This window comes from Sus scrofa, chromosome X (genome assembly GCF_000003025.6).
Source record: "Sus scrofa isolate TJ Tabasco breed Duroc chromosome X, Sscrofa11.1, whole genome shotgun sequence".
NCBI lineage: Eukaryota > Metazoa > Chordata > Mammalia > Artiodactyla > Suidae > Sus > Sus scrofa.
The window spans coordinates 56,195,413-56,208,446 of NC_010461.5; the positions used below are offsets into that span (position 1 = coordinate 56,195,413).

A 13,034-nucleotide genomic window follows, 5' to 3' on the forward strand; every position below is an offset into this window, starting at 1 on the left:
GGAGGCTTTCAGCTTTTCACCACTGTGTATGATAATGGCTGTGGGTTTGTCCCAAATGGGCCTTTATTATATTGACATTTTCCCTTGATACTCACTCTCAGAATTTTTATTATTAATGGATGTTAAATTTTGTCAAATGCTTTTTCTGCATCTATGGAGATAATCATGTGATTTCTTTTCTTTTGTCTTTTTAGGGCCACACCCATAGCATATGGAAGTTCCCAGGCTAGGGGTCAGATTGGAGCTGCAGCTGCCAGCTCACACCACAGCCACAGCAGTTCAGGATCCAAGCCACGCCTGTAGCCTACACCACAGCTCCCAGCAACGCTGGATCCTTAACCCACTGAGCAAGGCCAGGGATCAAACTTGCATCCTCATGGATCCTAGTCAGGTAGTTGGGTTTGTTACCACTGATCCACAGTGGGAACTCCAGTCATGTGATTTTTATACTTTCTTTTGTTAATGTGGTTGGCACATTTTTGTTTAGCTGATGGTTCCCTTTGCTGTGCAAAAGCTTTTTAGTTTGATATGGTCCCATTTGTTTATTTTTACTTCTATTGTCCTTGCCTGAGGAGATAGTTTAAAAAATATATTGCTAAGACCAATTTCAAAGAGTACACTGCCTGTTTTCTTCTAGATGTTTTATGGTTTCAGGTCTTACATTTAAATCTTTAATTCATTTTGAGTTTATTTTTGTAAATGATTGAGAAAACAGTCGAGTTTCATTCTTTTATATAGCTATCCAGTTTTCCCAACTCAGCCATAAAAAAGAATGAGATATTCTTTTGTGACAACAACTAAATGTAATTTGTGACAACATGGATGACCTGGAGGGTATTATGCTAAGTTGAATAAGTCAGACAAAAAGGTAAATACTATATGTTTTCACTTATATGTGGAATCTAAAAAAATAAACAAAAGAAACCAGAAACTAAGTCACAGATACAAAGAACAAACTAGTGGTTACCAGAGGGAGGGGGATGGGAGGATGGGTGAAAATAGGTGAAGGGGATTAAGAGATAACAGATTGTCAGCTATAAGATAAATAAAAAGTCACAGGGATGTAACGTACAGCACAGAGAATCTAGTCAATATTGTACTAACTTTGGTGCATAATCTATAAAAATAGAGAATCCCTATGTTGTACACCTGAAACAAATATTATATTGTAAGTCCAGTATACTTCAGCAAAAAATAATTTTAATGAAAAAATAAAAGTGTGGCAGTTCAATTTAAGAACAGTAGTTAAGGAGTTCCCGTTGTGGCTCAGCAGGTTAAGATCCCGACATAGTGTCCATGAGGATGTGACTTTGGTCCCTGGCCTTGCTCAGAAAGTTAAGGATCCAACATTGCTGCAGGCTGCACCATAGGTCATAGATGCGACTCTAATTTGACACCTAACCTGGTAACTTCAATATGCTGCAGGTGAGGCCATAAAAAGAAAAGGAAAAAACAAATTAAAAAAAAAAAAAACCCAGTAGTTAAAATGTGAGGGGTTTTGCCCTCCAGTAAAAACTGAATGAGTACAAGGGACCTGTGGTCAGAAGGTCTGAAAGAGATGGAGCAGCCTCACCCTTAATGAACTCTTGAAAATGAGCCACCAGATTTCCCTACTCATATATGATCCCACACTAAGGAGAAATTACTGAAAATAGACTTGATATTAAGCAGAACAAGAACAATAAAGAAGCAGCAAAGAAAAAGTGTATATAAGAGTTGGAGAGAGGACCAGAACCAAGAACTCTAATCAAGCAAGTATTGCTTTAACATACATAAAAACGCCCGAGTGTAAACTGTGGACTCCGATTGATATTGATGTGTTAATGTAGATTCCTCACTTGTAACAAATGTACCACTCTGGCATGAGATACTGATCATGAGTAAGGCTGTGCATGTGTTAGGGCAGGGATTATATGGGAAGTCTCTGTACCTTATGCTCAACTTTGCTATATCAACCTAAAACTGCTCTAAAAAATTAAATCTATTCCAAAAAAAAATACATTAAAAACAGCGTAAAGGGAGCCTCTGTGAAGTTAGAAAGCAACCTTGAACCATACTTCTTTCTCAAAGTTCAAGAATGCTTACTACACATGAGAATGAGCAACAAACTGTGATGATGGTTGCACAACTCTGAATATACTAAATATCACTGAATTGTACACTTAAAATGGGTAAATTTTACCGTATGTAATCTTAATAAAGCTGTAAGAAAAATGAATGGAAAATTATCAAGGTCAGGAGTTCCCTGGTGGCTCAGCAGGTTAAGGATTCAGTGTTGTTACTGCTGTGGCTCAGAGTCACTGCTGTGGCACGGGTTTGATCCCTGGCCTTGGAACTTCCACATGCCATGGGTGTGGACCAAAAAAAAATTATCAAGGTCAGATACCACACAAAATTATTATAAAGAAGAAAAAAACAAAATCAAAAGCATTACACGTTGCTTATCTATTTTATGCATTATCGTTTGTATCTGTTACTCCTCATTTGTTCCTCCCTCTCTCCCCACTCTGGTAACCCTAAATTTGTTTTCTATGTCTGTGAGTTGGTTTCTGTTTTGTATATAGATTCATTTGTATTATTTTTTAAATTCCACACGTAAATGATATGGAGGAATATAATTGAAAATATATATGTGTATATATGTGTGTGAGTATGCACACACAAACTGAATCACTTGACTGTACATCTGAATCTAACACAATGTTGTAAATCAGCTATGCTTCAATTTTAAAAACGAGAGAAAGCATTCCAGAAAGACACATTCAGTAAACAACAAATCTAAAAAATACTGTTTAAAAATGAGTTGGAAGACATTAAGAAAATTAAATAAGATGCAGAAAAAACATACAAAGCAAGATTAGAAAAACTGAGAAATGTAGTGACAACTTGGGGGAAGTAAGAAAAAAGAATCATTTCAGAAATGAAGGCAAAGGCAGATCACTCTTTGACATAAATCGTAGCAGTATTTTTATGGATCTGTCTCCTCAGGCAAAGGAAACAAAAGCAAAAATAAACAGATGGGACCTAATTAAACATAAAAACTTTATCACAGCAAAAGAAACCAACAAAACGAAAAGACAACCTACAGAATAGTAGAAAATATGTCATGACCCATAAGGGGTTAATATCCAAAATTATATAGACAGCTCATATAACTTAATTTTTAAAAACCTGAATAAAAATGGTCAGGAGACCTGAGTAAACAATTTTCCAAAGAAGATATACAGACGACCAGCAGGCACATGAAAAAATGCTCAACATTGCTAATCATCAGAGAAATGCAAATCAAAACCGCAATGAGATATCACCTCACATTTATCAAAGTGGTCATCAGAAAGTCTAAAAATAACGCAAGCTGTTGAGGATGTGGAGAAACAGAAACCCTAGTACACTGTTGGTGGGAATATAAACTGGTGCAGCTACTATGGATAGCAGCGTGGAGGTTTCTCAAAAAATTAAAATAGAACTATCATATGATCCAGCTGTTCCACTCCTGGGTTTTTATCTAAAGAAAATGAAAACACTAAATTGAAAAGATGCATGCACCCCAGTGTTCATAGCAGTGTTATTTACAATAGCCAACATATGGAAGCGGCGTATGTATGCATCAAGAGATGAATGGATAAAGTTGTGACATATCACTCAGCCATGAAAAAGAATGCAACTGCCATTTTCAACAACATGGATGGACCATAGAGGGTATTTTTCTTAGCGAAATAAGAGAAAGACAAATACTGTACATCTCACTTGTATGTGGACTCTAAAAAATAATCTAATAATAAATAAAACAAACAGACTCACAGATATAGAGAACAAACTAGTGGTTACCAGTGGAGAGGGGGAGAGAATGGAGGGAAGAGCAAGATGATAGATAGGAGGGGATTGAGAGATAGAAACTACTATGTATAAAATAAATAAGCTACAAGGATATATTGTACAGCACAGGGAATATAGCCAATATTTTATAAGAACTTTAGAATATAATCTATAAAATATTGAAGCACCTGAAACTAATATAATATTGTAAGTCAACTATATTTCAATTTGAATAAAAAGTGAAGTCTTAACCAGAAGAAAACACGAATGAATGAACACAGCAGAAAGTGCCTTCTCAAGTAAAAAGGAAAATGTTTTAAATCAAAAAGAAACAAAGATGAAATTCTAGAAGTGACAAATATTAAAGATGGCAAAGAAGACCTGATAATAAGATTGTCTGAATAAGAAAACTAAAGCAAGGCAAAAGAATAAATGCTTAAAACTATTATTGAGAAAACTTTCCTGGAACTAAAAAAAAAAAAAAAAAAAAAGATTTGATTTAAAAAAGCACACCAGAGAGTTCCCATTGCAGTGCAGCAGAAACAAATCCAACCAGTATCCATGAGGGTGCAGGTTCAGTTCCTGGCCTTGCTCAGTAGGTTGGGGATCTGGCGTTGCTGTGAGCTGCGATGTAAGTTGCAAATGCGGCTCAGATCCCACATTGCTGTGGCTGTAGCATAGGCCATCAGCCGTAACTCTGATTCAGCTTCTAGCCTGGGAACTTCCATATGCCATGGGTGTGGCCCTAAAAAGCACACCTTCTACCTGAGAATTTTGACCCAGAATGACCAACAAGACACATTCTAATAAAATTACTAGAATGCCTTGGATGCTTCAGCAGAAACAGCAGGTGGTTTATAAAGGAAGGAAAATCAGATCATCCTCAAATTTCTTGATACTAACACTTTATGCCAGAAGAAAATGGAGTAACATATTTAAGATACTCATAGGAAAAATGAGCCAAGGATATTATATCTGGTAAACTTGACTTTTAGGTGTGAAAGTACAGATAGTTATCAGTATATAACTATATAGTTATCAGTATATAACTCAGGAAATGTTGTTCCTGTGATCCCTTCCTAAGAAATTTGCTAGAGGGTGAGCCCCTGGCAACATAGTGATGAGAAAGACATTGACATAAGGACTGGTGGTAAGCATTAAATATATAGTTATAGTTACTTGTAGAACTAAGATTAAAGGAGATAAAGGGAGAGAATAGAGTATGAATGCCTATGTGCTCAGTGCTCAGTTAATGTAGATACAGTGTAACTTTTTTCTAATGGGGAAAGCATATGCAAAAAAAATGAACTGTTCTTAGCAATCGTAATAATATTAGTGTTATTCCAAGACTGTATGTAATGTGAGACAATATAAATGAGCAATTATGGGATATTCAAATTCCATCATCTCTGAGAGCTAAGAGTTTTTGTGTGGAAGAATACAGACGTAATTCAAAGAATTGAAGTTAGAAATAAAACAATCCTGTAGTCCCCTGTATGAGTATGAGAGATTTTATTTAAAAGTAAACATGCACACACACCCCTTTGCTTTAGCCACTGAAAATGCTTAGAAACAATGATCAGCCCAGAAGCAAAGAGCACACCTAGGAAACCAGATTGTATTCTTGAAATACCATTCCCATTAAAAGAAACCAGAATGTCTTAGAGAAATAGCCAATTCCAAGTCTGTGGCAGGAAGTAAACAAGATGAGCTTGGAACATCCTGTCATAAAAGACAGGAAAGAATCTTTCAAAGACTACTATGGTCATTTCAAAAGGACTCAAATTCAGTTTGGCGTCAATAAGGATAATTGCCAATAGCAACAAGCATATCTAGTGCCCACATCTTGGTTTCTAATACCATTCTCCAATTAAAGGAACCAGGACTGCTTAGAGAAATGGATAATTCTAGGACTGGGGCAGAGACTATATAAGATGAACCTGAAATATCTTGTAGTACTAGAAAGTAAAGAAGCACTCAAGAAAAAACAGCAACAACAAAAAACTATTGAGGTATGTTAGTGTGACACAGGGCCTGCTGAAAGAACTGTTAACTGGCCAAAACTGGAAGAATTAGAGCAGTAAAATAACAGTATTTGGATTATAATACAAGGGATCAAATAAGTATCCTTGAGTCTGTAGTGATAGAAATGATTAGATAAATAGATGAGAGCGAAGACACCAATCTCCCCTACAGAAAAATTCTAAATAATTTGTGTATATACACCTGTCTCAAGGAAGTGAAGCAGAACTCATCCTCAAGTGTAGGCTGTATTTAGTTACTTGCTTCCAAAGACTATAGTGTAGAAGGAGGGGAAGCAGTAACTTCACAGTTGGGAACCCTACAAACACTGATTTAGGTGATCCCAGTTAACATCAGCAGTGATAAGTCACGTCGATGGTGTGCAGCCTTGATTTGATGTGATGAGAAAGGAACCTCACCTCTTGATATTTTCCTCCAAAAGTCATAAGCCCAGATTGAGGGACATTCTGCAAAATACCTGATGATGGAGTTCTCGTTGTGGCTCAGCGGGTTACAAATCTAAGTAGTATCCATGAGGATGTGGGTTTGATCCCTGCCCTCATTCAGTGGATTAAGGAGCTGGTGTGGCTGTGGCGTAGGCTGGCAGCCGCAGCTCCAATTCAGCCCCTAGCCTAGGAATTTCCATATGCTACAGGTATGGCCCAAAAAAAAAAAAAATACTGATGAGTACCCCCCTCAAAACTGTCCAATCCATCAGAAACAAGGACAGTCTGAGAAATTCTCATAGCTAAGAGGATACTAAGGAGACAGAGGGCTAAATGTAACATGGAATTCTGGATGGGATCCTGGAACCAAAAAGGGACATTCAGTAAAACCTAACGAAATGTGAATGAAGTATGTACTGCAGTTGTTGTTAATAATGTATGCATCAGTATCGGTTCATTATTTATGACATACAAACCATAGTAATGGAAGATGTTAATAACAATACAGGAAATTGGTTAGGGATGTATAAGAACTTCTCACTATCTTCTCAATTTTTCTATAGGTTAACTATTCTAAAATTGAAGTTTATTTGAATATTTTTTAGAAATCATTGCAGTTTGTTGAAACCCATCAAATGTGTTTAAATCCATGAGTTCATAATCATATTTAAAAACAAAAAGTGTTCAGTTTTAAAGGATGATAACCAATTTATTACCTTGAGAAATGGTAAAGTGAAAGAATCAAGCATTAATCTTTTTTTTCCTGAGTAACTAAATATTCATAGATGAGGGGAAGCCTCTCTTTATAAAAAGCATTCTTCTTTTTTGTTGTTGTTGTCTTTTTAGGGCTGCAACCACGGCCTATGGAAGTTCCCAGGCTAGGGATCGATTCGGAGCTGCAGCTGCTGGCCTACACCACAGACACACAACCACAGGATCCGAGCTGCATCTGCAACCTACACCACAGCTCAGGGCAATGCTGGATCCTTAACCCACTGAGTGAGGCCAGGGTTCAAACCCGCATCCTCATGGATACTAGTTAGGTTCTTTACCCCTGTGCTACAGCAGGAGCTCCAAAAGCATTCTTTTTAATAAAAAAGTGTTGGGTTCCCTGGTGGCCTAGCAAGTCAAAGGATCCAGCACTGTCACTGCTGTGGCTCAGGCCACTCCTGTGGTGCAGGTTCGATTCCCAGGAACTTCACATGTCATGGGCACGGCCAAAAAAACAAACAAACAAAGAAATGTTAGGAGTTCCCATTGTGGCGCAGTGGTTAATGAATCCGACTAGGAACCATGAGCTTGCGGGTTATATCCCTGCCCTTGCTCAGTGGGTTAAGGACCCGGCATTGCCATGAGCTGTGGTGTAGGTTGCAGATGCAGCTCGGATCCCATGTTGCTGTGGCTCTGGTGTAGGCTGGTGGCTACAGCTGCGATTAGACCCCTAGCCTGGGAACCTCCATATGTGGAAGGAGCGGCCCTAGAAAAGGCAAAAAGACAAAAAAAAAATAAAAAAAAGAAAGAAATGTTAGAGTATCACCTTTTTTTTTTTTTTTTGTCTTTTTAGGCCACACCCGCGACATATGGAGGTTCCCAGGCTAAGGGTCCAATCGGAGCTGTTGCTGCCGGCCTACACCACAGCTCACAGCAACACCGGATCCTTAATTAACCCACTGAGCAAGGCCAGGGATCAAACCTGCAGCCTCATGGTTCCTAGTCGGATTCGTTTCCACTGCACCATGAAGGGAACTCCTAGAGTATCACCTTTTTGAAACCCCCAGGAAAGTAATAAATCTAGGCATTGAGCATCAATAGTTGCTAATATCACAACATATGATACATAGATATTATGTGCCACCTGCTGGGGGAAGATAGCACCACCTATATTCATGCCAAAGGTTGGGTCACATCAAGCTCTGTATCTAATTGCCAACTGGCAGAAATACAGAACATGTTGGACTCCATCATGACTATGCAGTAGACATAATCCAGATTTTGGAAAAACTATGCAGGTCAAATTCCCCAGCTCCTTCAATAGATAACTTGTAAGGAAAGAAAGGGGCAGAAGAAGAAACCTGTAGGTTAAAAAAATATCAAAATATTTTTAAATGCATTAAGACTAAAGTCAAAAACATTATGCTAAGAGAAAGACACAAAAGACCATGTGTTACTTGATTCCATTTCTATTCAGAATAGGCAAATCTATAGAGATGGAATGTAGAGTAGTGATTTCCAGGGGCAAAGAGGAGGGAAGGGATGGAAAATAACTGTAAATGGACACAAGGGATCTTTTGGGGATGATAGAATTTTTTGGAATTGGATTGTGATCATGGTTGCACAACTCTGTACTAAAAATCACTGAGTAAAAAATGAATGTACCAGTGGACAACTCTGGTATCTAGGGATGCACACCTGGGTAATAAACTCTTAAGTTATCACTATAGAAGGTGGTATAGTGATTACTTTTGGAGAGAGAGGGTGTGATTTGGAAGATGCTCATGGAAGAAGCTTTGGGGATGGTACAGAAAATCTATTTATTTTTATTTTTTGTCTTTGTAGGGCCACTCCCGCGTCATATGGAGGTTCCCAGGCTAGAGGTAGAATCAGAGCTGTAGCCACTGGCCTACACCACAGCCACAGCAGCGCCAAATCTAGCTGCATCTGTGACCTACACCACAGCTCAGAACAACGCCAGATCCTTAACCCAATGAGTGAGGCCAGGGACCAAATTTGTATCCATATGGATACTAGTCAGATTCGTTTCTGCTGAGCCATGATGGGAACTCCCCAGAAAATCTTTTAACTGAAATGGAGGCTATTAAGCTTAGCCTTCTTATAAACTTAAGTTATATGTATTTTTGTGTGTTTTCCAGTATCTTATTTTACAATTAAAATGTTTTTTAAAAAACCACAAGACTAAACTATTAAAAGAGATCAGATCCCCATGTATTTCATTCTTTTTCGTAGTAATGAGAAGATTTTTTTCTTGGGAAGATTCAAGATAGCCAGGAAATGTTCCTTACCTCCCAAAGGGGGAAAAAAAATAGTGCAGAAGAGAAAGATAGCATTCGGTTTCATTTCTTTTGGGAGTTCACTGCATGACAAGTGCCACTTGGACCTCACCCTTTTCCAAACATGTGCAAAATAACACACATTCTTTGCTAGTAGGTTCAAATGTCCTGTGACACACACTAAATTGTATAACTTGGAGCTCCTATTGTGGCTCAGTGGGTTGAGAAGCCAACATAGGCCCTGGGAGGATGCAGCTTTAATCCCTGGCCTTTGCTCAGTGGGTTAAGGATCTGTTATTACTGTGAGCTGCAGAGTAGGTCACAGATGTGGCTCAGATCCCACATTGCTATGGCTGTGCTGTAGGCTAGCAGCTGCAGCTCCGATTTGACCCCTAGCCTGGGAACCTCCGTATGCCATGGGTACGGCCCTAAAAGGCAAAAAGAAAAGAAATGTTAGGATAGTGGGTGCTGGGGACACAGGTGTGGGAACTAAAAAGAAAAAAGTAGATGGAGGAAGAGGAGTCACCTGTAGCCCCACCTTCCTGGCAAGTCACAAATCATAAAATCATAGTTTTCACTTTAGCTTTTGGTTTGCTGGGGTTTTCTTGGTCAGTTGGTGTTTTTGTTTACTGTTGTGGGTGGCTGGCTATTTTAGCAAGAATTTTTTTCCCAAAATAGAATTCATTTTGAGGGACAACTTTTATGTTTTTGCCTGTTCGTGAAAACCAGAGGATCTTTTCTTACTTTTACTTAACGTGTTACCTGTTAAGTGTATCACCAGTTCTGCTGGCACCCAGGGTAGGCAGCTAGCTGTATATTCCTTGTTCTCATGTTATGTGGTTGTGTTCAGAGTGGAGCTTGGGCCCCCGACAGTCCCTCCTTTCCTCACCCTTGCTTTTTCATTTTTCCAACTTGGGCAGAGTTCAAAAGGGCAGCTCAGCAACAAGAAGATCAGGAAGAAGAGGAGGAAGAGGAAGATGAACAAGCACTCCACAGAGCTCGGGAGTGGGATGACTGGAAGGACACCCATCCTAGGGGCTATGGCAACCGACAGAACATGGGTTAGTCTCCCCACAAAAACACAAGTCAGGACTACGGGGTGCCCATTTTCCCTGCCAAGGAAAGCTGTGCAGTCTTCCCCTCCCTGGGCTTCTGCTTCAGCCATGTGCAACAAAGGCAGAGACGCTTGATCTTGCTTTGCATTCAATAAAGTGTCAAACAGTTAAGTGTGTATTTTTACCCTAGATGATGAGCCAGTGATCTTGTTTTGGCGTTATCATCCTCATCATGGTATATTACAATTTTCTTAAGTGGAAAGAAATTAATACTGATAAATAGCTCTGTATAATCAATGGCTGTATGAATTCTCTCTAAAAAATAATAAAGGTCCCTTCTATCACATGAGCCTGTGCAGAAATATGGGTATCAGCTGCTTTTTTTCACAGGGGATGGGGTGAGTGGTGGGTCCTTGAGCTTATGGAAAGATCCTGCTCTTCTCTCCTTTTGATGCAGTCAGTGAGTTTCCTGGCATCCAAGCTCCCCAGACTGGCTGGAGCCTGCTTTCTCCTTCCTACCTGAGCACTGTGAACCAACCCAACACGGGTTTAACAAGGGGTGAGCACAAAAGCCAGGGCTTTCCCTGCCACACAGTGCTGTTTTCAGCAATTACAGCCGTAATAATCCTATCTACCTAGTCTTCCTTGCCTTGGTCAAGAGAAATGAGACAGATGAGGCGCTGTAATAGCCATCCTTGTGTGTGCATCTGAGGCTGGGGCCTGTACTCTCCTGGTACTACCTGCCATCACCCTTATGGTTACAAGCCCCTGAGGCTGTAGCTTAACTCTTAAGTGAGCTGCTGCTAGACCATTTTGGCCCTCCTTGCCTGTGCTGTGCCATACCTAGCAGTCACTGCCATACCCAAGCAATCAAAGTGCCTTGGGTTTTTGTTTTCTGTTTTGCTGGTTAATGTGCCTGAAGTCATGCCAATAACTAGGGCAGGGGTGGGGGATGGGCAGCACAGATAACAAAAAGGTACTCACTTTGCAGTAAAGAGAAGACCTCAGTTCCTGGGTTGTTACTCTAGAAAAGCAGCATGTGTTGAAAAAAATGATCTGTATAAAAAACATACTTCGGTTATATGTGGCTGAGGTACACTTAGGTTTTCTTTTAAGATGACTCAGCCTTCCTATTCTAGCTTTGCAGTCTAGCTTAGGAGAGGGGTTTGAAAAGGAGACCCAGCTCCCGACCTCCTTGATAGGGTGGAAAGTAGAGGGCTGTCAGGTGATAAGTAGGAGACTGTGTTTAGTGGGAGATGACAGAAGACTACCAGTAATATATTTGTATACTGCTTAATAAAGGTCTCCTATCACCCTCACAACATAAGCTTTTGAGGCTGGCAGAGCACAGATTAACTTCCCCAAGGATTGGGAAGCAAACATTCATTTTTAGTTCTTTTCCACTTACTGCTGGGCTGCCTCTAGCAATAACCTATTTCCTGACGTTGAAATTCCACCCTGGGCTCATTCTCAAAATGGCCTGGTTTGGGGTTATTTCCTTGGTCCAAGTTTATTTAAAGATGGTCCTTCCAGAAGATCCAGCTTGATCAAGCACCCTCCACATTCTGATATCCAGGAGGAAAATTAGACAAGGTGAGTTTGAAGCAGGCTTTAAGAGGGGAAAGCTGTGTGACCTTGGACGATGTAACTTCTCTGAACTGCTCCTCTATTTTCTCCGTGTTTCTAGATGAGCTGTTTCATGAGGTTGCTATGAGAATTAAATGAACAATGGCAGCCACTGTAACAGACTGAAGAATAAGGGGTTTTGTCTGAGCTCATTGGTTACAGTCTGTCCACCAGGAAGGGAAAGGAAATGGACAGTTAGGTATTGGGAACGCTGTTCTGTGCCATTTCCCATAGTACTATTAATACAATGATCCTGCAAAACAGGTAGCACTGCCCCCATTGTGGAGGAGAAAACAGGCCTTCCCAGGGCTGAATGACTTGCTCAAGTTCACATTCTAAGAAGCTGGGTTACGATCATTTTTCCACGTGCTTCCCAATTGCTTGCGCTTTTAGGTATGCATCTTAAAGCGACTTAAAAAGAGGGAGCAGCTTTAAAAATCCAAACCCAAACCGCCACTTACACATTACAGGAGCTCTAGAAATTCCTTCTTAGCTGACTCGCCAAAGAAAAGGTTATGCCAGCCCCCCCCCCCACCCCCGCCATTTCCCCCTCAGCTGGGGGATACGAAGACAGAGGCAGTGAACAAACCCATCTTCCTCCATTTTCCTCCCCAGTACGGGTCTGCCTGACTGCCTGACTGCCCGCTGCTGCCAGAGGAGGAAAAAAAAAACCGCCTTCTCTACTCCCATTGGAACAAGGCGTTTCAGGGTCCTAAAGTGAGCTGGGTTTGGTGCTCCAGGAAGGGAGCATTCAACAGATAATAGTACTGCGTCATAATTCGTACTATGCTTATTTCATATATGCTGCCTATTTCATTCTCACAACTTTCAGGCAGGAAATGATGCCTTCCTTTTGCGAAGAAGGAAGTCAGCTTGGGGAAATACACTGAGTCACTTTCTTCAGTCACAGAGATAATAAATAGACCATGCAAACCTATCAGTGGAGCCAAGATATTTGCCCTCCGTAGCTCTCACATGGAGGCCACTTAGTTATTTGGAAAAGGTGAACGCTGGGCACTATTTCTTTTAATGCCATTATGCAGTGTTTTGTCCTTTCCATT

At 40.1% G+C, this 13,034-nt stretch overlaps 1 protein-coding gene across 1 annotated transcript in view; it reads left to right on the top strand.

The window, feature by feature from the left end:
* IGBP1 (immunoglobulin binding protein 1) overlaps window positions 1-10,709 on the top strand; it is a 32,349-nt gene extending 21,640 nt beyond the window's left edge. Inside the window, exon 6 of the mRNA XM_001927370.5 lies at window positions 10,213-10,709. Within this exon, the coding sequence (XP_001927405.1) occupies window positions 10,213-10,358 (146 nt within the window). The 3' untranslated portion in view covers window positions 10,359-10,709. The remainder of the gene's footprint in view (window positions 1-10,212) is intronic.